The following is a 26,977-nucleotide window of genomic DNA, read 5'->3' as shown; positions in this document are numbered from 1 at the left end:
AGCAAAATTACAGCCTTTCACTTCTGCCCATCCTTTATGATAGACATAAAGGAGCTTAAAAAACACCACTGCTGCAGTTAACATTTGCTAAATTTCCCAGGGATTTTTTTTTCCCAATTTTCAGAAAGCAGGTTCCCATGAACAGAGGTTCATGTCCTGTTCTTAATAACAGTAAAGCACACACTGACCATAGGCTTCAATCTCCCTCATGCCCCATTGCAGCCTTGCTGACGTAAAATAGGCTCTGCTTTTTTCTGTGAAAAAGCTAAAACTTACCTTCTCAGCTATTTCATATTAAGCAGCCTGCAGGGTCAGAAGCATTCAAGTAGATTATAGCACGTGTGTTATTTAGCTGGGAGCATTCACGTTAAGTACAATGTGTGTATATTATCCAGCCTGGAAAAATGAAGCCTGGCCTAAATACAGGAGCCATATGCCAACACCATATAATCTTGTCAAATATTTTTTGAACTTCTGTCAGTATTCATCAGAAGATAGTTAGGGTAAGTAAAGAAAGCCATGCAGTAATTAAGATTGCTGGTCATGAGCAATTTTTGTGCCCATGAGCTGATGTCCCAGTGAGGTGTTAGAGAGCTGCACAGCACTCAAAATGCTGTCTATCAGGTGGGATAAATCTGTTTCTAGTGGTAATGAGTCCAAAAGTGTAAGAGCCTACACACTATAATCTATTATGCAAATACAATTATGAATTTCGTTTCTGTTTCTACAAATGTCACAGCAACTTTAGTCACCATTAAAACAGTTATAGAAATGAAGCAGAGATTGGATAATCAGAATAAGTAGATTGTTTTTACTTAGTGTTGGCTACAGACAGTTTTTTAGATTCATTAGTCTATTTTTTCCTGCTCTCAGATCTTTCAGTGTATATACATTTGCTCTATAATGACACATTTAGAAACCTTTTGTGGAAGGAAATCTAACTTTTGGAGATTCATTTGTTCTTTATTCTTCAATTATTTATTGGAGAGTTGTTGGGAATACAAAATATAAAAATACAGCTTGTGTATTATATTCAGGTATGATAATGATGGGATGACTCAAATTAACTTCAGATTTGCAGGAACTGACAGGGAGGGAAAGAGAAGGCAGTCTGGGTTCCTTACAGATAGACTGTTTCTGTTGTGTCATCCTACCGTTAGACTCACAAGTTTGTGATGTTATATATGATTTCCATTTCCTTTTTTATCTTTGTTGTTGGTAGCAGCTTGTCCTGGTTTCAGGTAGGACAGAGTTAATTTTCCTCCTAGTAGCTGGCAGGGTGCTGTGTTTTGGATTAGAATGAGAAGAGCGCTGATAACATGCTGATGTTTTAATTGTTGTAGAGCAGTGCTTACACCAAGCCAAGGACTTTTCAGCTTCTCGCTCTGTCCTGCTAGCAAGCAGGCTAGGGATGCAGCAGGAGCTGGGAGGGGACAGACCCAGGACAGCTGACCCAAACTGGCCAAAGGGGTATTCCATACCATCTGACGTCATGCTGAACAATATATATAGGGGTGGCTAGCCGGGGTGGGGGGCCGGCTGCTCGGGGATAGGCTGGGCATCGGTCAACGGGTGGTGAGCAATTGCATTGTGCATCACTTATTTCGTACACATTATTACTATTAATACTATTATTATTATTATTATTATTATTGTTATTCTTTTCCCTGTTTTAATAAACTGTCTTTATCTCAACTCACAGACTTCACTTTCCCGTTTCTCTCCCCCATCCCGGAGAGGGAGAGGGGAGGGTGAGCGAACGGCTGTGTGGTGTTTGGCTGCCAGCCGGGCTAAACCACAACACAGCTCAAGTCCAGGTGCTTGAGAAGACAACTTAATACTTTCAAGAGGTTTCTTACAGCATTTTGAGATAACATAATATCATATACTTTTCAACAAATACCTTTGTAATTTTGGAATCTCATTCTCTGTGTGAAATAGATAGACTAGTAACAAAGTCATCAGTTCACTAGCCACACTAACAGTTACCTTGTGTTGTGCAAACATCAGAAGAGTAAATACAGAAGCATAAATACTAGCTGTGGGTTTGGCCAGGTGCATGCATGTCTCTGTATGTGTAGTCAGTAAATAAGTAACTCAGCACTCTTGGTCTTTGTAAAGTCTGTGACAGGAAGTGTTTGATGTAGATTTTTATTGATGTCAAAACCAGGAAAATAAAGTATTGGCAGATATTTTAAACATACTAGACAGATATTCTAGCAAAACTACTTGGAAATTGTTTATGATACTGCACAAAACTGTTTCCTAAGAAGAGTTAAGAAAATAGTTGAGAGGGCATCCTTGACACGCAGAACTTTGAGTGTTTGGGGTTGTTCTACATGAGACACTTAGTAAGCAGTTTCTACCAGTTGTAGCAGTAGCATAGGATCACATTATATACCATCTTTGTGTTACATTTTGAGATCACGTTGGTAGTACATGACTTGAAGGACAGCAGGCTGCCGGATCAAGTCACAACAGTTCCATAAAATAAATACACGTAGGCATCATTCTCCATGACGTTCATGGATCTAGTGAGTGTGTAACTGTTGGCACATGCTAGCATGCTAGTATCCCTGTTGCCTCCAGTGCAGTAGGAGAAGAAAGGCTTCTACTAGGGGTAGTGTTTAAGGAAGCAGTAATGTTAACAATAGACTGAAAAAACACAGAAGTCTAAGCTGGATAAAATTTCAGCAAAGGGAAGGTATTTTCAAGGGGGGGGGGGAGAAGGAAATGAGGATTTAGGAGTGAAAGTCAATCAAGAAAGTTTATAAAGCATTCCAAATAGTTAACACTATATTTCAGGATATGTTTGGATTATGCAAAACATGCAGTCTTCTCCCTCATGTTTACCTTGTAGTTTGCTTTCCTAGGCAACCATGGTATCTCCATCCAGAAAAAGAAAAAAAAATAATAAAAAAAGGTATTGGAAGGAATTTAAAAATTAATCCAGGCGAGATTTTTGATTTGACCCTTGCTAGGGAAGCTGCTTACTAGCATTTAAAATGCTGGTAATACCTCACAGAAATGTAGGTGCCATCAGATGCTAAAAGTTAAAACAGGCACCCAAACTTTGGTTTCTTGTAAATATCAACAGTGTGAACCATGCCTTCCATTTTAATTCTTATTTCTCTTTTGTTATACACTTTATTTTTAAATTTTAGCGAATGTATGATTTTCTGTTTAAAACATTCTCATGTACGCTGAAGGAGAGCCATTATTTGAGATGGCATAACCAGCTAGGTGCAACCAAAAAAAGGTAATGAGGTCTGTATATATCATTTGGAAGTAAGAAATAAAATAACATACATGTGCATCACTGGAATGAGGGTATTTCTTTTTAGGAGAATCCCACCTGTCACTTGACAATCAAGTCAGGTGCCTTCTTGCTGTCTGGGGACCAGATATCTCACATACTTAGCTACATGTTAGCCCAATCATGGAATAGTTGTACCCTTCCCTGTCCTGCTGCAGGGACCCTATATTCATTAGAAGGGTGCTGCAGACATCCTAAACTACAATATCTAAATCAGACAGAACCTGTCTCTCAGAGTCCTATGCCTCTTTGAGCACCTTAGATTATGATCATAGATTTCTCTATGGCTACAATCCCACCCTCTCCAACTCCAGGCCCATTCCATCCCAGTTCAGCCTGCCAAGATGGCTGACAGGGCTGCCAAGCATTGCTAAAGCCATAACCATAGCTACACTCTGCTGTGTTCATCAACACGTTTCACACATGACATTGCACAGCCATCCATTCATTTGGGCTGAATTCAAGCCAGCAGCCTAGCATTTAAAAGCCTTTTTTCCTGTTACACGCATAACCTTCAGAAAAATAAGGATAAAACAGAGGAAGTACTAGTGACGTTAATTATAGTTCTTCCTCCCCTCTATGCATATCCACAATGAAGCAATAATAAAAAACTCTGTCTTTCTAAAACTTACTGAATACAGTTATTTGCACTTTCTTAATGACTCATTGAATCTCTTCTTTTAACAGACTGATAAATGATTATTTTTATTTTCCTCACCTAGTTACCATCCTGAATGCTGAGGAATGATTATAAAATAGATATCCTATTGTGAAGTCTAACATGCTAGCATTTTGGATACTTGCTGAAAAAAAGGTCCTGTATTAACTGATCATCAGATATGTCACCAGACTTCTAAGGTTTTATGAACGTTCATCAGAGTAATAAATAAATCTTATCATGAGATCACAGATATTGTTGCCAACAGTGATACTCTAAAAATCAATTGATCACATCAGAAGATAACAAACCAGGTGAATTTTACTGGCTTATTTCTCAAACAGTATATAGCAATCTGCATTACTAAAAGATTTTTTTCCTTAATTAGAGTTCACTTAGAAGACTTTAGGTTTTGCTTCAATAATATTGTGGCCTGGTTTTGTACTGGTATATAATGAGAAGTTAGAAACTTGAGATAACCTATTCATCATTTACTATTTCATTCTCCCAAACACAAACAAAATGAATGTTTGAATTCCAGTTCAGTAAAGAGTTTCCAATTTCTCCAGGAAGATGACATTTGTGGAGACACGTCACAGACTTAATGCTGAACTCCTATGTTAGCTTTTGGTTACTCAGAAAACTTAAATTCCACCCCTAAATTTGACCAAGACTTCCTGTGCAGCTTCAGGCTATCACTTTACCAAGAACTTTGCAAAACTTTGAGCATAACAGTATTTTTTTGACAACTTACCATTGAATTCAGAGGTATTACTCAGATGAAACGTTTGCTTTGGGCTGTGATTTCCTTTTGTTTCAGCTCCCCCATCCGTAAAATGGGTATAACCCTTTTATTATCTTTTGTGTTGTATTTTTAGATTGTGAACTATTCTGAGGAGAAACTCACTCTTTTTTATTGAATAAGTATTCAGAGGTTTAGTAAAATGGGGCCTCTAAACTTGGCAGATTTGAGGCATTTCTTGGTACCACCAATGATTTGCACTGAAGTTTGCATATAGACTGCAGCATCCTGTTAGAATAATTTTGGTCTTGTCGCCATTACCCCTCAAACAATCAGGTAAATCTTGCAGTGAAGACTGAGGGTATTTCTGCTAACAATGCACATGTGTAAGCAGAATTAGGGATCAAAGTATTCACTTCCAGGATAGAATTTATCTAGAAGTACAACATAAATTTTCTTGAAGCATTTGTTACCTGGGAATTAAATGTGTTAGGTCAAAATACAGGTACAGTTATTAGTTAACTCTTTATATAGTACTAAAGTTAGTCAGGTTCTGTTACATAATGTGCATTCTAGTTTAAAAAACAGAAATAGGTTTCCTAATAAATACTTAATTAATAAATGCTTCAAATGTACTTTGAAATTGAATCACAAAATTTCAGCCTCACTTGTACTTTAAACAGTATTTTCTGGAGCATACATAGATACAGCCATACATAGATATAGATGTTGCCATCTTTTCTCCATCTTCAAAAGACAACTAAAATAATTTCATAATTGAAATACTGTTTTTTCCTGAATTGTAAGAATGGGGAGTAAAGAGTGGAAGAAGTATCATGAAGAAATTGTAAGACATTTATTAATAAAGTTGTGGGGTTTTTTTCTTAGAGAAGCTGTTTCTTTTTTGTTTTGTTTTGTTTGTTTTTGTTTTTGTTTTTTACTTACTATAAAAGAGCATGGAGTAAGAGCCTAAATTCTATTTCCATATACTAAGAAGGTGATTTTGCTCTGTTTTCATTTTCCTCTGAAAAACAAATAGAGAAGACTTGCCTGAAGAACAAAATCAGTCTCTGTAGTTAAGAACACATCAACCTCTAGGTTTTAAATATAGTTATGCAAGTTATGATGACCTAATTAAGTAAAGTCTCTTAGGTAATCCCAGGTAGTTCCCAAATTAGCATTTTTGCAGAGGGTATATAATAACAGCACTTTCCATCCAAATTCCTTTTTAAGTGATTTAAAGGTAGCTTGGCTTTCAGAAATGAGAAGAACAGGAGGAGGAGAAAAAGGAGGAGGGGGGAAGGGAGGAAGCGAAGGAGGAGGATGCACCTCTTGTGCAACAGCCATACAGTTTACAGGTGGAATGCCAATCCACCAAAAGGACCAGAGACACCCAGGTCCTGTAGCCTGCACTTGTCTATAGGGTCTTAGAGGACCCTGCTTCAGTCACATATAGTGCAGGGCTGCAGGACTATCAGCTGTCATAGCATGGTGAGAGGCTCTCATTCATATTGCTTAGTGTCTCAAATTTAACTCAGAAAAACCTACTCTCCCCAAATTTTTGCTGCTCCCAGAATCAGATTTTATGTCCTAGTGAAGTTTCACACAACTTTCCTGGCACCGTGAAAATGTTTCCTGTGGAAATTGTTTGTTGATATCAACACAATTCCCTGTCTTAGATAATTTTGGTTCAGGGAAAAACTTTCAAACTTGAGTGTCTGCTGCGTAGACTCTTTACACATGGACCAAGTAAGGCATGTCCAAGGTCATACTAGAGTAAATGGAAAGTTGCCAGAGATTAGGATGCAATGGATTAACTCTTACAGAAAATAGTGCTGTGTTGAACTAAAATATTCTAGAATATAGTATATTTTAGTTTACATAGTACTATTTTAATTCAATATTCCATTATATTTTAATTCTGTATATTACTAAGAACTACTGTATTACTTTATAGTAATAGGAAACCACAGAAGTGTTCTTGTGTTTTGTTTTGTTTTGTTTTGTTTTGAAAATGTATTGTCTTGCAGTCCTAACACAAAGCATGTTTTTTTTTTTTTGATATGTCACTGTATAGGACTGCTTTTCCAATTAAAAGAAGGATTAGCTTAATAATTTTGAGGATATAGAAATGATTATACTAAAGTAAGGCAAAAGGTCATTAAGTTGTGGAAATGAGATTTATGCCAGGTTATTCAGTTATGCCAGGTTACTCAGTTATGCATATTGACTATGGAATTCAGAATTGTTCCTTGAAGGGTCACTAACCCTACTGGAAGGAGTTCTGGTTCCTTCATCACCTCCAGAACTCATCCTCCTTCAGTCCCACCCTATTCCTATATCCTCATCTCTTCCTCTTCACACAGAGGCCAAAATCAGTGAAACAGGCCAGACTGGATAGGCAAGAGTACAGCTTGAAGCTGGAATATATGAATATATATCCACACCTTTTTTCTCACTATCCAAGCTGCATTCTGTAATCTGTCTTGAGCTTCAGATTTAATTCCGAGCTGATAAGGCACAAAGTGTGTTCTTAGCCTTCTTCAGAAACACTGACTGCATTTACACTATCCTGCAAGATGACATTTTCAGGCACTGCTTGAGCCACAATCCTGAAACAGCGCCATGCTGCTAATATGTATACCTCACTAGGCCATGGGAGAAAGCATGCGGCTGTCACCTCTCTAAAAATGCCGTGGCAGAACCAGGGCACCCTTCTCTTCTCGTTTACAGGGCTGGCCATGCTGTCACATCACTTACTGGAGACCTTCCAGGAGGAAGGACGTGTTACACAAAAACTCCACAAGAAATTCTACATTTAGAAGAACTATGAGTGTGTCTGCAACCAAACCAAAGCATCCCTCACCAACAGCAATAAATGACATTTGTTCAGCCCAGAGCAGAGCAGGCTGAGGGAAGGCCTCATGGCGGCCTGCAGCTCCCTCACGAGGGGAGCGGAGGGGCAGGTGCTGAGCTCTGCTCTCTGGGGACAGCGACAGGACCCGAGGGAACGAGGAAACGGCATAGAGCTGGGACTGTGGAGGGTCAGACTGGGTGTTAGGGCCAGTGTTAGTGTTCTGCACCCAGAGGGTGGTCAGGCACTGGGACAGGCTCCCCAGGGAAGTGGTCACGGCACCGAGCCTGCTGCAGTTCAAGAACCATTTGGAAAATGCTCTCAGACATATGGTTTAATTTTTAGGTAGCCTGTCTGGAGCCAGGAGTTGGACTTGACAATCGTTATGGGTCCCTCCCAATTCAGGATATTCTGTGATTCTATGATTCTATAAAATGTTCTTCAAAGCAGAGCAGTTCACTACAGGATCCAACTCCACATGCATACATTGCACATATCCACACAGTCCTTTCCATTTTCGGAGGCTATTCCCCTCAGCTGCTGGCTAACTCACACTTTAGTGGTGCCATCCAACTGCTGGCTTCACAATTAGCTGTATGAACCAAAACTGCCCCATATCTAAACTTCAGCAGCAAAGGCACATCAATTTTGAACAGGTGGTAGCAGGACGAGCAAGTCAGCATGAGAAAACAGATAGGTTCATCTACAAAGAAACCTGATCTTGGTTAGAAAACATGTCTTGGTTCTGCTTTCCAGATCAGGTTCTTCTTAGGCACACAGAAGTATCATATGGAGTAATATAACTACACATTTCTTGAACTAAAAACAGAACAGAACTCCATGATTATTTCCTAGACAGGTAAGCCAGCCCTACCTTCTTCCCACCTTAAAATCCAATAAAGGATTCCTTATAAAGAACAGGCGGCTAAACCACCTTCTGGGATCAAATGTTAGTGACTCCCTTTCCAAACGCCTATGGCCCTCGTTCCTTCAGAATCATGCTGTCGAGTGCACTTACACAGAAGAAAAAGGAGGAGTCTGTGGCCCATGTCTCTATTGTTAGATAATGCCTTTAACAATGGGGGCATGCTAAGTCCTGACAAATATTTGTAGTCCTTAGAAGAAAGCAGGAACTGTGTTCTTTCTGCTTGGAGTCAGTGGTTCAGACAGGTGCATAAGCTGATTGTACTGAATACAGTGAACAGACGTAAAAAAAGTCCTTGGCGAGCCTCCAAAGCTAACTTCAGAACAGAGCCAAGAATTCAAGTGTCGGAAAGACATGTCTGGCAGGGTTGGATGCAAGGGATGTATCTCTAATAGTCGTATGTGATGTACTGGAGGGCTTGGGGCTGGGAGGGGGTTTGCTCTGTTATGTTGAAGCAATTGCTCTGTGTCTTATCAGACACCTCAGACTTTACTTCGATGCAGAGAGCTACAGCCTTCTCTAGTTGGGCTCAGTGTCACTTAGCATCAAATGCTGCCAAATACCCAGTAAAAATATGACACTTTTAGCCTGTTGACAGTTAACTTCCTTGGAGAGTTCACAGAATCACAGAATTCCAGTCAGAGATAATTTTTTGTTGGTTTGGTTTTTTTTTGTTGTTGTTGTTTTTCACTCTACATGGAGACCTGAGCAGCCAAGACCTGGCTCCCTCCTTGGTTCAGAAATTCCAAAACTGTCTGGAGGTTTTGGGAGGAGACAGTCACTCTGTTCAGTCATGGAAGGCTTTTAGGTGATCACAGGAAACAGTGTAGAAGGCTGACATTTTGTGAGGCCCAGGGGTGTTTCTTACCAAAGTGCCTTCCATCCAAGTGCTCTGATACATTAGTAAATGTCAGGTATTTACACATACTGGGCAGTGGAGAGCTGTTGCAGGATGTGAGTAATCTAACTCAGAAAGAGCTCTAGCAGCTTGCTATAGGGGGTACACGCAAGATCAGTTTGGATGCCACTTGAGCAGCACTGTAAGGCTGAAGAGAGGGTGTTCCAGACTGAGGTGCTCTTACCATAAGGAGCAATCTAGCATGAATGTAGATGTGTCTGTAATAAATAGTCATTGCAAATTGACAGCTCCATGGCTTGGGCTTAAAGGTTAGGCAGAGCTCTTGTAACTATCTTTTTCACTATACCCCTAGTTTTATCCCATGTGACAAAGAGAAGAAAACCAAACTTTATGCGTGTTTGAAACCTCAGTATTAACTTATGCATCTCGGCAAAGATAGAAGGAAACACCCTACATGACAGAATTTTGTGAATTTTGATTGTAACTGTGATTTCATACATGGCAACTTTAACTTGTGTTGTGCTGCCTTTCCCTTTTACCAAGAAGATTAGAAAATTCCCTAAGAACCAAACCTTTAGTCCAGTCCTTTTGTGCAGGCTTACCTCCTCAAAGCTTCCCCCTCAAACATCATTTGAGAACAAATCCTGACTTGTCTAAGTCCAGCTTTCTTTTTCAACAACTCCCTATTTTCACCAGTGGTTTTCAAAGATACCGAAAACCTTGTGATTCTCCTCCTCAAAAGCAATTCCTTGCCGAGTAATTTTCATTCTCAACAATGCTTACTTACCAGATGATTCATAACTTCCGAAAACTTCATGCTGCTCTTTGTTCCTTCCTCTCATCTCAGCGCTGTGTAATGATGCATACGCTCCTGGCATCTGTAAAAACACGGTATCTGCCTAGCACAGCTAGAACCTCCTAGAAACTCAAAGGAGAAAAATGTGTGCAGACATTTTTCTCTGGGCACAGAATTTCTCTGACATGAAACACAAATAAGCCTCACTTACAGAAGATAAAGAAATCAAAGGAAAGTAGCTGTATTAGCAAAGATAGAAGCAGAGAAATAGTTGCACTGTATTTGGCAAGAGCTGTTATTGAACATGCCAAAGATTATTGCAGTTCTCTGTTAACAGAGTTCCCCATTTCTGACTTCTCACAGGCCTGATCCTGGAATCTGGGATGTGGCCCCTAGGAAGAAATGCAGATAATGCTGCCCACAATACAGACAGATTTACAGCAATTTCATTCCATCAACAGAGTGTTTGCTCCTGTCTTTCCACTAAACTGTTAAATCAGACAACCAAAACCTGGAGCAAAACATCTCAGGCAGCTTGTCTTTATGTGAACAAGTGCATAAAAATACACCTTGATCACTGACTCCTCACTAGTGGTGTGTGCGCTCGTGGGTGTTTTGCTAGGATTTTGTGCAAGTATATCCTTCATACTGGCTGCTGTATAAGTATTTCCCTAGTGAATGTGAGAGAATTTGTCTTCCTAACCTCGAAGCAGAACTGTGTTATCCACTAGTGGGGTTAACCTGGGTCTTCATACGGTAAGTGTGATCAGGTTAGGAAGACAAAGCCAGTGTGTGTGAGTTCAAGGCACATATACATCTTTGTAAGATATGCTGATGTGCACGCATACAGAAAATAGGAAAAAAACTGACTCAAGACCTATTTCCTGTGGGTTATACGGGCAGAAAAGATATTTCATTCTGATTGTTAAATACTTCCATGTCAAACAGATGCTATCATCATGAGGGTAGAAGGTAAATAGATTAAGGTAATTAAGCAAAGCATACCTCAAAACATAGCTCTTAGGAAAGGAAATAAAAAGTTAGATAGATAGATAGATTGATAGATAGATAGATATGTAAGGTAAGTTAGTTTTCAGTCCCTCAGACTTTCCTCAGAGATTATTTATATCCTTTTTACCCTTTGCAAAGCTGAAGACATAAAGTGACTGAACCAAATCAGTAAGGAGTCCCAAGAATTATCAAAAACTACAGTAACTTATTAACTTCAACTAATAAGTGAGTTACGGTAAATCTCTACAGAAGTCAGTGAATTTTTGAGTAACACCCCCTTCCCCAGCATTTTAGCAATACCGGCTAGTCTGACATCCCAATGCAATTTTACTGTGAAGTCTTATTTTTGTTTTAATCTTAATGTTTTTATTATACTATTTTTCAGGTCCTGATTATATCAAACAAAAATTTCAAGAAGGAATGGAGGTGAAAGAAAAAACTGAAGAAAAAGTTCAGGAAAAACCAACTACCCCAAAAGAATCACCTCACTTTTATCGAAAAGGTACTACACCCCCTCGAACCCCAGAGGCAAGTCCGAGGCATAGTCCTCCTCTTCCTTCTGAGCCTTCTCCTTCAAAACATCTGAAAAGGCAAAGCTCCACTTCTGGGGCAAGACTCAATCAAGAAAAAAAGCTTTTAGCCACTGAGAATATAACACCCACAGTTAACAAGCCTTTATATTCAAAAGCACCAGTGAAGGAGGAGATAGCTGTAAAACACCAGTCAAAGTTTTCGGCCCATCACAATCCCATCAGCACAGAGAATGGGGAGCTGCATGGTCACTACCATGGCTATTATGTAAAAATGAATCCAACAGTGCTTCCACAGGAGCTCAGGGAAGAAGATGATGAATATGTCAACCCATTACCATCAACACTTGCACGGATACCACCCTCACAGAAACCAAGTCCTGCTAGATCTGGGGGTAAGCCAGATGCCAAAGAAAACAAACCTGATACAAAAGTTAAGAAACCAGAAATTGCTGCACCAAAGAATCCAGCTAATAATGAGTCATCTTCAGCAGTGGAAAAAGAAGTAGCAAACAGCTCGGTAAGTACTATAGGAAAGCTTTTCACCTTCACTGCCCTTTTCCATCTTAGTGCTGAGCTTTTCAACCTAAAGACAGGCAAGGCTCAGACTTCTGTTAAGTCATTATCGGGATACAGTCTGCTACCTAGAACCCTCTACACCCAAATGGAGTGGGGAACACTCGTTCCAGACCTTAATAATATTCTTTTTGAAAATTGGGAAAGGACAGTTGATTGCCAGATAGTGACAGACTTTTGAAATACAAATTTCTATTGCATCCATAAACACAAGAGTATTGTATATTCTTTAAGAGTACGTTAGTGTGTATGTTTATTTATGTGTTTCGTGTGTGTGTGTGCATGCATATTTGCAAATATACATATAAATATCTTTCTGTGTTTTTTCTTCAAAGCAATGTTTGTTGTGCCTCAGTGGATAATTGGGCAGCACTAGAAGTTGCACAGCTAGGCTGTTGCCATGATATAGAAATTACTGCACATTCTGTAGCTTCTTCCACAAATCTTGTTAAAAACAAAATTCAGCAATTTTTCCCCATCAGTTTTTAAAGTGCCTAAGGAACTGATGACCGTCATCAGGAGCTGTATAATTTACAGCTACCCTTACAGTACATTTCAATGTAATTAGTATCAACACAGGGGAAATGTTCACATGCTTAAAGAAAGGTAATTTTGAAAAGCAAGAAAACCTGGTAATGACAAATTATTTGGCATTCAATTAAATTTATGCAGTATATTGTAGTCTAGCCAGCATGTGTTGCATTTTTGGAACTTCAGGTCAAAGAACATCAAAGGCAAAAAAGCAGTCAGAAGTCTGTATGGACTCCAGAGATGACAGACATATTTAAGGAAAAGTCCATTGAGAATTATTAGTACAAGGATACCACCTCAAGGGCTTTGGAATTTCTTGAGCAACAAGTTGTTGGAGACTGGAGGGTATTTGGGAAGAAGTATCCCTGTACACACTTGCTCTGATCTCATTCTCTAAAGGTCTGCTTTTGACTGCTGTTGGGGGAAGAATGCTCCCCTTCAGTCTGACCTAGTCCAGACATTCTCCTATCTTCATTTTCCTCACTGTGTTGATTGTAGTCTCTGAAAAAAGGCAATTGTGCATCTAAATATGTATTGTTTTAAAATGCATACTTCTAACAATGCTTGGGTTTTAGTGTGAAATGAAAAATCTAGCTTTCTCTATCAGGAAATGGAGAAAGAAATTTAAAACTAAAATATTAAAGATATCAAATCAAAAACTAAAATATTCAGATCACTATGAATCTGAATGTTGTTTAGAAATAACAGAATTATTGATAGTTATGCTGAAAAAGAGAAATAACTAATAAGCATTTATATTCTGTGTTCAAAAAAAAAAAAAAAGAGATTTTTGAATTCAGAACCTCTGATGGTAATAAAAGTATTGCTGCCCAAGAGAAACTCGGGAATATGTTAGTTTTAGATCCTGAAGTTAACATCTAGCAAATGAGGAGGTCTAAATAATTGTGATAATTTTCAATAAGCATTATTTGTCTGAATCATTTTTGGTACTCCAGTAGAAAAATAACTGTCATTATTAAAACAGGATAAACAGAATGACCCAATTAATGAGATCCTGCTAGTCTAACACAGAGCTCAGGCAAAACAGTTGAATGACACCAAACTTCATTAATAAATAATTTCAAAAATGAATGGTAAAGGAATTTCCAGCCAACATGCATTGTAAAAGATCTTGTCAGATAAGCTTGTCATCTTCAAGTGGCAGAGGAATGATACCCTCAATCAAGAAGGTCACTTGATTTGCTTTTACACAGTTATTTATTATGACAAGGAAGCCACAGTAATGCAAAGACTAAATGTCACATTAAAATCATTTTTAAAAGACTGACTGAGGATTTTCAAAAAGTAATTGGAAAAAAAACAGGAATTTGGTAATTCGGTATTATGCTGGTGAGGTCATTCTTGGATTAATTCTGCTGCACTGCTTTATTAACATGCTTAATAATGACATGGAAGAGAACATAAATGTTCTCTTAAAAAACATATGTTGCCCATAAAGTTTGCAGAAGACACAGAGACTAGGAAGCTGATAAATAATGTAGACAACAGATAACCAGTACAAATTGATCCAAGTCACCATATAGAGAAGATGCAGGTATAATTATCTATCTGTAGTACAGCAAAATACAAGATTGTGTGTTGAAAGACAGTTGATAAAGCCTGGCTATGCAGCAGGGGAACTGGAAAAGGCTGGTAGATCAGGAGCAAGAGAGGCAACTGAGGATGAGCTCCCAGTCTGCTGTTGATGAGAAGCGTTAGTATAATCCTTAGATTTATCTACAGGAAAGATTAAGCAAGAGTACATGGGAGACTATTTTATCTGTTTTTGGCACTGGTGCAACCACTTCTGGAACAAAATACAGTGTCCATAAATCAGAGATTTAAAATGTAAAAACCTTAAAGGAAAGACCTGTGAAGAGCTTCAAGAGTAATTAAAATGTGTTACAATGAAGGATGCAGATATTCAAGGTAGAAAATCTGTTTGACACATTAAATCGCACTTTGTAAGTCCACTTCATAAAGTAGTTTCCCAAGCTAATATGCAATTGTATAAGAACAAGCAGGTGAAAGTTGAAGCTGGACAGATTTAGATTTAAAGTCTTAATTTAAGTCACTATTAATGAGATTAATTACATGTAACATCAGTTTTCATTAGTGATCACTGAATAGTTCAATAATGAGCATTTTGCCAAGATGACATCCTATAGTTTAGCAGGAAGCTTATATTCTGTTTTATGCAGGTCGAACTAGATGTTCACAGTGGTTTTGTAATCTGCAAATCTGTATTACAGCTGATGTCAGCCCTTTAACCTTTCAAATCTCACAGATATGACTCCTATCTAGGGTAACACAAAGCTGTCAGGCTCGTAAATGTCGAGTGAGCACACACACAATTTCAGCCCAAAATTTTTCGTTCAGCTCTGGTGAAAATAAGTGGCTAGAAATAGTCCTTATTTTTCTTACATTGCATCCAGACCAAATCATGGTTTGGAGCTGAGGGAGTCTTCAAATTAAGAAACCGAGCAAGACACCTAAACTGCTGTTTATTGACCTTATAGAACAATTAGGATAAGGACTGTGAACTTATAGCCTATTACCAGGAAAGGTGGAAGAGTACTCAGATATTGTACATTAGCTACTGTTTGTTTACTGGTATTATAGGCCATCTAGGATCTGTCCCTCTGCTTCATTTGGAGCACACTAAACGCATTACTCTTACTCCCAGCATGTCAATAAGGAGAGAAGGTAGAGCTGAGGAACTCATTTTTAATATAACAACATTTTGGAGGATATGTAGAATGTTTATTTTTCAAAGATATCTTCCACTTGTGTCTATACATTTGCCCCTATAGAATGAATTTCCTAAAAGTGAACAATTGCTGAGGAAAAAGCAGATTAGTGTACTTCTCTTTATCCCAAGCAGTTCTGAATGTTAAGAGACTTTAGAATTCTAGGGCTGCATTAAAGAATTGTTTTATTTGGAATTGCAATTGCTCTACATTCATCCAGACAAATAATTTTGCTGTGATTTGAAAGCACATCTGCATTAGATCCTCCATAAAATTTTAAAAATATCTTTGTTAGGAAATTTAGTAAGAAAACAAACTCCCACTCCCGTGAAAAGACAATGAGAAAACACGGTTTGGGTATAAAATATTAATATATAACATTCATTGAGCACTTTCATTAGATTATCTGAAAGTGTTCAATAAAATTGTGCTGTGCTTTTTCTGGCTTTCCAGTGAGACTGCATTAAAAACATAGATATAGGACATACAATTTTCAGTTCTTCCTTCCATGTCTACAAATAAAAGCCATTTCTCACATCTGAGTGAAACACAGACCTTTAAGATATCCATATGCATTAATTTGGATTAAGAACATTAAACAACTTTATTTACAGAGAAGTTTGTGACACCTATTTTAATAAAATTCATGGATCATATTTTCTGTGAATCTGTTATATCCTTAAGAATGTTATTGGAAATTATCTGTGCAATAAATTTGTTACAGCAACAGTATTGATTCTCTTAGTATCTCCATTTCTGGCATTATACTTGAAAAATATCAGCACATACTTATGCCCACACTGCACTTAAAGTATGTAAATGTATTTCTTTACATTCTTATTTTCTAATGTTCAAAATTAAAGTTTAGAATCATTCCAGAGCTTGTAAGAAAGAGCCATAGGACTCTGTCACAGTTTTGTCAAGGTGAAAACATGCATAAAAACACTGTGCCAAAGTCCCTGTTCATCAACTGCTCCAAAATAGTTGCCTGGTTGTAAACATTTATCCTATTAAATGGGGGGTAAATCACCCTTTTTTCACTGAGCATTAGGAACCTTCGGGTTATGTTATATAAAGAATGCAGTATAAAGAGTGCACAGACATTTAACCACAAACCAGTATTAACTGTTGTTCTAATTGCACATTCGCAGTCTCTAGCCCCAGTATCAACTTGCATGCTGCTGTCGCACTTTGAATGTGAGGTGATTTGAGATTGTCTTGGATTTGGATAAAAAATAGGACTGAATTGCAAAAAATACCATTGTAGCGTATATTTATGAGTACACATTTGATTTGTCTGACGTGTCCCTGTGTTGCCCTAGGAGAGGGAGAAACACAGACACTAGTGTTCTATGATACTGCCAGGGTTTTTTGGTTTTGTTTTGTAGGTCAAGATTTGTGAGCCACATGGACTGTTTAGCCTGCTTTTTACCTCTCTCTAAAATCATTGCATTTATCTGAATGTTACCTACTGTGTTTCTACTTCCATCTCTTTGTTCACTTAGCATCCAGTTAGTAAGGGAAATAGCTAACATGACGTTAGAAAAATAGACCAGTATTTGCCTGATCCTAAAAAAAACTCTGAACAAGAACTTTATGCTAAATTTAATTGACATTCCTAATGCAATGGGATTATAATACTAGTCTTAATACTTCCTGGCTCTACATTTTAGGAAAATAACTTTCTTTGCGCCACATTTTAAAACCTAATGTGTGGATATATTTTCAACTGTGTAAGTGGCTGACGTACTAGAAGCTAGAAAGGCAGTTTTTAAGCAGGTCTGGACTTTTTTTGCTACAGCTTCTTTATTGCACCTGTGCTAGTCACTCTTGGACTCTTCAGACTAATTTTGGCTTTTGCTATTTTAAGCCCTTGCAGGATACCAAAGTCTTATTTATGGTATTTGTCTTAAAGCATTAAATGTTCATTTCATAAGTGTCTATAGAACAGGTAGTGGTTTACTGAATAATAACCACGTACTCTACAAATGTTCTTTGATCATTTTCTAGTGTATCAAGAAACTGCTGTGGGCTCAAAGTCTTAGTTAGGAGAATAGGAAATGAAATGCACAGAGAAGGCTGAAGGAGATGAGATTTCTTTGTCTAAAGCACAGACTCATTAGATTATTATCATAAATAGATTACACATTTTTCTTTGATCTTAATATAAATTCAGCAACCAAGTTCTTAACGTGTCATTTTCTTCTGTCTTTGTAGGTGAGATCTCTTGATTCAGAATGAGAGATCTCTTGATTCAGACCATACCCCTTATTTTTTTAACCTAATTTATCTCATGTTACTGTAATGAGATTATTAAACCTGTCTAACCTGATAGATGCATTTGTAGAGAAGTTCCCTCTTCCTCCTCCAACCTTAATTCTGTAAGACTGTGCACTAATGATACCGAGTTGCTGTTTGAGCTGTAGTTCCAACTTGCCATTCAGCCAAAATCTGTCTTGCAGCTATCAGGATGCTGTTTCAGGATATTTTAGGTAATGAATAAGTTCCTGGCTCCTGTCAACTCCCAGTAGGTCTTCAGTAGGAGTAAGTCAACTTGATTTCCATGGATTTTATTTTAAAATATGTAAAGTGTTAGACACCCAAATTGCAGTAAATTTTAATGGCCTTAGGCATTGATCTCCTTCATGGTTAATTGCAATTCCTATGCAATGTAACTGTAAAATTTTTAGGTGGGAGGCCAAACTACAAAGGATCTATGGACTTGATTTTGGTTACACTTAGTCCCTACAGATGCAGAATCCAAATCTGAGTGCAAATCAATAGTGTAATCACACTCCTTGCCGAGTGATATGTATCATTAGCATGTATGTGTTATTCTAGTTTGTCATATGAGATTCTGGGATTCTTTTTGCAAAAGAAAAAATAATTCACTCTGAGGGTATTGACACCAGCATTCAAGATTGCAAAACTGAGACATTCTCAAATTAGCTGTGGTTTCAAGTTAAGCATATTTTGTTGTTCAAAGTCTTTCGATGTGGCTTTCATGCATAAATCTCACAATTTCCAGACATCACTGGGGACAGTCATCAGTTCTGAATGTATTGGTGGGTACTTGGATTTTCTTCACAGTAGGAAAGTATAGAAGAACCACAGCTATCACAATTGTGACAGTGCCAGAAAGAGAAAGAAGAAATGAAGCTCAAGTTTCACACTACCACAATTAGGCTGCTTACAGTCCTGTGGTAAGAAACATAACCATACCTGGAATCATGCTCTAGTTTTACGCCTGTTCTCTGTCACCAAGCATCTCATATTCTTTGGCGCATAGTGGCTTGCTTCCAGTAGGAAGGAGGGAACACGGTTCCACTTCTGTTCTGTGACCCGATGGTTAAAACGTACCACTGGTAAGTGGGAACTTGGTATTCAAAATCCCCTTGAATAAGATGACCCTAAGCCATAGTCTTTGATTTTCTAGTGAATATTTTTGACATTCTGTCATTAAGCAAAAGGCAAATGTTGCTGCTAATACCATTACCCCATGGTAAAATTTAAAGAGCTTCCTGATGGTCTAAATCACTTCAGCACCTAGTTTCTTGGCATATGTACAGATGTCTCTGAGTAGGTACAAAGGGAACTTCATAACCTGTATGGATAGAAGTGCCGATTGGGGTTAGACTTCCCCAGGATTTAAGCAGTGCTTGACAAAACTTATTTTGTGACTTATTCAAGAACTTAGCAGTCCACATCTGGCCTGCTATCTTTATTACTGTGTAAAAGTGTATTGTGGTAGAAAGTGTTTAATAAGACTATTGCAGGATGAGAGCATGTAGTGACACAAATACTTTTCAGTAGCTTCGCAATTACACTGCTAAAGCAAATTTCTAAGAGCAAGTTACTTGATCATTCCCGAAATTACATAGCTAATGTTACCGCTGCCATGAAGCATAATGAATTTCTACAAAGCAAGCTTCTTGTGAAAAGTCAAAAAAAATACATAATTTCTAATAAAATGGATTCATTCTTATGGGAGCCAGTGATCCTTAGGTAGATCAGTTTTCTGGAGACATTTTCTGATGGGCTTTCTTGTGTTTTAGGAAAGTATTGTCTGAGTGAGGAGTTTTTCTGTTTCTACTTACACTAAATGTGCACCTTAAAATAGAAACATATACAAATCTCTGTGAAAATATTTTGTATTATACCGAATACTACTTAAGAGAAGAGTGGAAGAATTGAGAATTTCCATCTGTTGAATACATTATTTGAAGTTGTTTATCAGAAAGCATCCATGTTAAAAAAAGGTTTCTAAAACTGGTGAAAAGAATTAAAAACTTTGTTCTTTGCCTTCACAGAAAGACTAAAATTATGTAATAATCAAGAGCTAATTTTGTAGCCAAGTTTAGCTCTAGCTAGGAAGGGAAGGAGTATTTTGGCTTTTCATCTATTCACTAAATAGGTATATAAGATAAGGATTTATGACCAAGTGTCAAAGTAGATCAAAACAAATGTTTAATTTTGCAGACGGAAAATCTTTTTTTTTTTTCATCTGTAATGGAAACATAGCTAGGGATTTTTGGTGGAGTAGTAATAACTTTTTTTTTTCATTTGGTTAACAAAAAAATATATATAAGGTATTCTTTTCATACAACACAGCATCATGCAAAAACTCCTTCTGTTTTGAAATGGGTTGGCATCAGAGAAGGAACCCACTGTACGAATGAGGAACAGTGCTCTGGCTTCAAGTTTGCGTTCTTTATTTTGTTTTATTTTAAGCTGATACCATGTTTGTGTTTATGGGTTTGTTTTAATTTGTTTGTACAGTCAGTTGTCAGACCGTTATTCCCAGTGTGATTGAGAACAACGTAATAATATACTTACCTGTGTTTATCCAGTTAATTTTCACAGAGGTGATATTTATCTCACTTGAGAACCAAGGGTAATAGCTAAGTTTCAGGAGCAGAGTCTGTATCTTTGATATTTAAGTAATCTTTCAGACCAAAGTCAAAAATGGTAGAAATGATAATGTCAGATCCTGTTGTTGTGCACTGTGTGGAAGGTTGCATTAATTTTGTTATCTTTATTTTATTTTCAGGGCCCTAACTCAGTCATGATTGCCCTGGTAATGCTGTTGAATATTGGTTTAGCCATTCTTTTTGTCCATTTTCTAACTTGATTGGAATTAGGAAAGGTAAGAAAGGTCTTGTTTTCATATGCAATCACCACATCTACCCCACCTCAAATTATAAAGATTGAATTTGTTTGCATACTTTTAACGTTCCCTACTTTAATTTTAGCTATGCCTGAATGTGATTCAACATAGTTATTTAATTATGTAACTGTTTTGACCCTTCAGTGAAGTCATGACAACTAGTGGTGTTAGCCCACAGTTCTCTGCAGTTGTGTCATCAGCCTGTTAAATGGCACCAGACATACTCAGACACAGGGAAGGAGGCTTGGCGTTAGGATGGGCGCAAGAGAGATGAAACTTGGAAAATTCAGCCAGGGTCCCAGATCAGTTACTCTGCTGATGGTTTGTGGCTTTGGGGTCCTCTGAAAGCTGAAGCAAGCAGCCATGTCGGAAAACAAACAAAATAATCTGCTGAAGCAGCCCTGCCGGTGAAGTGCGTTGGCTTCTCCATCTGTTCCAGCAGAGTGTGACTAAACTGGAAATGTACGGAGCTGCACTTTTTGTTGATGGAAGCTAACAGCTGCCTTACTATTTTACCGTCTGATGTTTTTAGTGGGGAGATGGGAAAACGACTGCCAGAGGAATGTGGTCAGAGGATTCTGTTGCTGTGGAAGTGATTCCAGCGTTCACTCCTATCTCATTAGAAGAAATAGTTAGCAGCATCAGTCACCAGTCTTATTCCATTACCTGCTGCTTTTAACATCTCCTGCAGTGTTCTGGGAGATTGAATTTCATTTGCCTGTGCATGATTCTGTTCATTCGTTGTTTATGAAATTTGATGTATAGCCATAACATAGTGTGTAGTCCAACCTGGAGAGCGCTACCAGTTCTGCCTAGCGGCAGAAGCAGAAAAGGAAACCTCTTTTTCTAATCTGAAGATGCAATTCTTTAATTCATTTTCCTAAACCTGAAGAGTCTTTTTGCTTTAAGGTTTAGGAAGTAATATACCATGACTGCAAAATTTAACGCTGTTGATATCTTCCTACAAGTGCTCAAATGCTTATGCCAATAGCAAGCAAATTCTTCTTAGTAAAAAAATTAAGAATCTGAAGTTGATATCAGTACATTCTAAACAGGAGGTGAAATATCAGAATAATCTGAGAAAGACAAGATATGGGGTTTGCATGTTGACTTTTTTTTTTTTTAATTCTGGTGCTGTGGTAATTGGTGATTTGAATTATTATGTTTCAGCACTGAGGTATTTTGCCAGCAGTTAAAATAAAGTCTTGTCTGAGTGCATATTAATACCAGTGACAGTTAAGCTAGTTAATGCTCACAATAAATTTTCATAATTTTTAAACACTAGATTTGTGTTGAATACATTCAGGTAGAGCATTTAGACATGTTAAGTGATTGTTTATTGATTCGATGCCTTCAGTGTCTTTGAAGTCCATTTATAATTTTACCTCAGCATTTAAAAAACCTCAATTTTTTTCATTTGGAAAGTTTGTCTTAAGTAGTTTCACAGCCCTTTGTTACAATGATGTGATCATGTTTCTTTTATGTGCCATTATACTGTAATTACTGTACCCTATATTAATCAAAAGCATGCTGATTTACTGAAAATATGTGGTGTGATCATTTGGAAAGTAAATATTTTAATTTCAAAATACAAAAAGCAAAGGGCTTGTATTATGGTTTATTTTATCTCTCTTAGACAATATTTCATACAATATAGTTTTTGAACATGTTTGTAAACTTTGTAAGTGTTTTGCATGGTGTAATGGGCAACATTCTTAAAAGTACATTAGCTATCTTTTGATGCAGCATATTAAAGTAATATAGGTGCAGACTGAATATTGTGCAGCAAAGCAGCTCTAAGCAGGGCAGTAACACCGTGGTGTTTTTTACAGAAGTATGTTGAGAATCCTGTGTTTTCACCAGTGTGGATAAAGAAGAAAGCAGAAAGAGAGCAAATGAAAATAAAACTTGTATATTTATTTTTTAAAGAGTCAAAATTGTGTTTTAAATTTAGGGAAGTAATTTTTAAATAAGAACAAAGTTTTAAAAGTTACTGTTTAAGCCTTGACATAATGGACAAAATGTTCAAACAGTGAAATCACCCCGTCTCCTTACATGGGAGGTAATTTTGTAACTGACATATTTAATTCCTATTAAATGTTTATTTAAAATACTATATGCTCTGGAAATAATGGGTAACAAAGCTGAAATATGAAAATGTTTATAAATTTAAGTAAGCATGTTAGTACCATTTATAAATATGTATGATTTATAAGCTTTTTTAAAACAAAGCTCAAACAAATTGTTGGTATTTTTCTAAAATGTGCACAGCTGTATTTTACATGAAAGGCTATTTATAATTGGTTGTTATACTGTACACTACATTTTGGACAGCACAATGAAGCCTGCCAATGTACTTAATAATGTCATTTTGTCTATTTAAAGTTTCTTGCTGTCAAAGAATGAACTCTTTATCTATGAGTTTATTTATAATTCTTGACCCAAAATGTATAATGTACAGTTTTCACAACTGTATTTGCTCTAATAAAAATAAGTTGGTTATTAATAGAGTTTCAGACTAGTTCTTCCTGTTTAAGAATTACTTTTTGCACTCTCCAGAAACAATTTTTCTAACAAATTCAATAAACAAGAAATGAACCTGGAAAATCAGTGAAGTTGTGGCCCCTTTCAAATCGCTGCGAGTTCCTGTTTTCAACAAAACCATTCTAGGAAATGTTTTAAAATGGAAAAAAAAATGGCAAATTTGCCCATGTGTCTTTTATCTTTTGATACAGAATTTTTGTATGTTTGTAAATGTAGTATCTTAAATTATACTCTCACTACAGAGATGGTTTAATCAGTCTGGTTTCAATCAATGACTCGTCCATTAAGAGCTGTTCTTGTAAGTAGATAACTTTAGACTTCCTTCCTTCTCAGGGTCTTCACAGACTCGAAGTGAAGAAATGTGAACCAATATATGACACAGAGCAAAGTCACTGTTACGATTGTCTTAAAGACATCATATTTGCTGAACTAGTAAATCAGCTCAGAACTAGTAAATCAGCTCAGAATTCTATTTTTGGATTCCTGTTCAGATTACTAGTCAATTGTACTGGAATTCTAATGGTTAGTTGTAAAGGAGAGCAAGTGTTCTTAGCAGTTCCTGTTCAATGGAAACTTATTTGTAGTAATATTTGAAGGAATTGTTGCTGTCTTATTTTCTAAATTCTACCAGCATGAAGTTTAATTTTTAGAATTTCTATTTTCTACATAATAACCTATTCCCTAAGGAAAATTTTGGCTCTTCAAGTAGAGAAAAAGGCATTCTCAAAAATCTTAAACAGATGTCATTGAGCTACATTTTGTGATCTATGCTGATCACTGACATTTCGAGATCCATATCGTATTCTTACTTGTTCAAAAAAGTAAAGTTGAAGTATTTCTTCGGTTCTATGAATGTGATAACACATTCAGGCATATGTAAATCTTAAAAACAACAAGCAAAGGATTTGCTGAGAAATAAAAGAAAAAAACATTTCCATAATCAACTGAGAAATATGGTATCTTTCCCTGCTTATCAGTGTTCATAATTCTTAGAAATCAACATGTACAGAGAAATACAACAATTTTTCTATGGTGTCTGAAAGCAGATGGACAGTTCTTCTCTGAAATGTTTTTACCAGTAGCTTATATCAGTTGTAAATGGTCTTACGTGGGAAAGCATCTGCTATGCCTAAGAAAAAAAAAAAAAAAAAAAAAAAAAAGCATGGGCATATAATGCTACTTAATGCACCAGGATTTGTTCTGGCATGGAAAATTTTATCCAACTTCAGTGCAAGGAATTTTTTTTTTCCCAGGCAAAGTAGTTTCTCCAGGCAGAGCCATGTGTTTGCCCACTGATGCCATAGGCAGCAAGATCCTACCTTTTAATTTGAGGTCTGCTTTCTTGGGCAATTCCATTTATTTGACTAAACAATGTGTAGAGCGTACACAGGAAAAAAAAAAAAAAAGGCAAATTAATGATTATGAGATCCCAAAAGCTGGGAAAAAAAAAAAAAGGAAAGAAAGAAAAATCACTGCTTTTCCCCTTACCTAGTCCTTTATTTACTTACAAAATTAAAGCAGCAAGGAGTGCGAATACTGTGGAACTTTTTCCATTTGTGTTCCAAAAGGAGATTCAGTTTGAAAGCAGAAATTTCATGACATATTGCTACAAATTGCCTTTCAGGTATGTACATATGGTGAGAAAAATTCATTAATACAATTGAGTGCTGACTCTAAAAGGAGTAAACATCTCTTTGCAAGTATTTGATTAAAAGGCTTGAAATATTTACATAGCTTTTAATAACATATTGTGTAGCCATAAATATCTCTATTAAGATACAGTTATGCAGTATTAAAGGATACTGACAATAACCTGGATGCAATGATAATAGCCTGCAGAAATTCACTACATAGTGACATACAGTAACAGTCTTAGCTAGTTGTTATAAAACCACGTTGTAAAACATGGTTGTGAATTATATCTAAATGGTTTTACTCAGAGCTCATTTGAACCATTTAGTCAGGGGAGACAATTCTACATACTTTTCTAATATGGAAATGTAATTCAGCAAACAAAGAAAATGAAGAGAGTGGAAATTAAGCATTTCAAATGAAGTAGTCTTCTCACTCTCATTTAATATTCACAGAAAGAAGAAAAAAATAGAAATTATGTTAAGTCTGAGGAAGAACCTGCATATGCCAATGTGCTGTAACTGAGCCATCTACAGAATCCATCTCAATTTTTTTCTACGGAATACAGAATCTGCAAAATAAGAGATATTATGGAAGCATAATTTCCATACACAACATCTTTAAGGAAAATTATCTATAATGTTAATGGTTTTTAAACTAAGAGAAAAAGTAAAACTGTACATGTCTAAACAGTTTATGTTGTGGTCATCACTGTAACAGTTGGGGAAATCTCTCAGCCCCAAAAAAACAAAAGCAAAAAATGAAGCCTGTAACAGAATTTGTTAAAATCTCTCATGTTACTTTGTTTTGTTTTTTAAATTAAAAAAAAAAAAAAGTGGCAGCATTTTATTCAATAATCTAAATTTCTTCATGTCAGTATTTATTTGTTTCATGTAATGCTTTTCACAATCACTCAATACTGGTTATCTGGGAGAGTTTAGATGCAAATTGGCAGTATATTGAGCACCATTTCTCCAAGAGGAAGGTTTTGAATTGTTTTCTCAGAGATGGAAAAGAACAGGATTTTCCTAATCACCCTTGAAATCTTTTCTGTTGGATGCTTTCTGTGCTGCCACTATTTTTTTAAATTATCTTTTATCCTACACTGCCAACCCACCCCCAACTCTAGCAAATTCAGCTTATTCTTCTGTTCCCCACAGACAGCTACTTGCCCCCACACTTCAGCCAATTATTCCAGGAACTCCTGGTTTTTCTATTGAGCACACTTGTTCAAGAACTGAGTTTAGCTCAGTATGCGTTTAGCTGCAGAAGCCATTTCTGTTGCAGCACGTAGTACACTGAATTACATGTGTCATGTCACAATTTTCATTGGGTCCAGTCCTCTGCGTACTGTTGATGCTGGTTTATGTGACTATTCCACTTGCAATGCTACACTCACCATCTCCATTATCAGGGCAGTGATTTAAACACGGTACTTGTGAGCTGAAGAGAAAAGAAAATGCCTGAAAACTGTACACAGAGATTTATAAGGGCTCTTCATAACTCATAGAAACCAATATAAGAGTGTCATCGCTGCGGAAAACATCTGCTGTCATCTGGGTTATGAGCTCCACTACAAATGCCCCCAGTAAGATTCTGATAAAGACTGGACATATGGCTGAAGGTGATTCACAACTCAAGACCAAGGAGTCTTTTTGAGGGTTGTGATTTACTGTAAGTGTGCGGTATGATGCTTTCTGGACTTGCTACAAAAACATGTGGATTGTTAGATGGAATAAAATATATCCTGTGTTGGAAAATTATTTTGGCTCACTTTCCTGAGCTTCCTCCATGTCTTAAACTTACCAGTTAGGCATCTCTGTGGAAGTTGAGGCACATACACCTAGACAAGGGCTAGGTTTTACTTTCTTAAGTGACTTCCACGTTAGTTAGTTAGGGAGCAGTAAATGGCAGAAAAGGAATTACAGTCTTTAAGCCTGTGATTTTGAACTCTGCTTTTTTATGCTGATTTATCCAAATTAGGAGAAAATACAGAGGACAGACAAAGAATAGATTTCCAGGTATTATCTTTCACAATAATAATTTGTATGGTAATCCTGAATTCCTTTGAGATGGATCCTTGAAC

At 37.0% G+C, this 26,977-nt stretch overlaps 1 protein-coding gene across 3 annotated transcripts in view; it reads left to right on the top strand.

The window, feature by feature from the left end:
- The window catches only part of JPH1 (junctophilin 1), an 87,889-nt gene extending 64,668 nt beyond the window's left edge, over nucleotides 1-23,221 (top strand). The window contains exons 4-6 of one of the 3 annotated variants that reach the window (XM_035563149.2): nucleotides 11,547-12,211; nucleotides 20,599-20,694; nucleotides 22,548-23,221. In XM_035563149.2, the coding sequence (XP_035419042.1) occupies nucleotides 11,547-12,211; nucleotides 20,599-20,679 (746 nt within the window). In that variant the 3' untranslated portion in view covers nucleotides 20,680-20,694; nucleotides 22,548-23,221. Of the gene's footprint in view, nucleotides 1-11,546; nucleotides 12,212-20,598; nucleotides 20,695-20,859 lie in introns of all 3 variants that reach the window. The other 2 variants (XM_035563151.2, XM_035563150.2) reach the window with 2 other exon arrangements.
- The last annotated feature ends 3,756 nt before the right edge of the window (nucleotides 23,222-26,977 follow it).

Source organism: Cygnus atratus, chromosome 2 (genome assembly GCF_013377495.2).
Source record: "Cygnus atratus isolate AKBS03 ecotype Queensland, Australia chromosome 2, CAtr_DNAZoo_HiC_assembly, whole genome shotgun sequence".
NCBI classification, from domain to species: domain Eukaryota; kingdom Metazoa; phylum Chordata; class Aves; order Anseriformes; family Anatidae; genus Cygnus; species Cygnus atratus.
The sequence above is the reverse complement of the archived record's forward strand: the minus strand, read 5'-3'. Positions and strand labels throughout refer to the sequence as shown.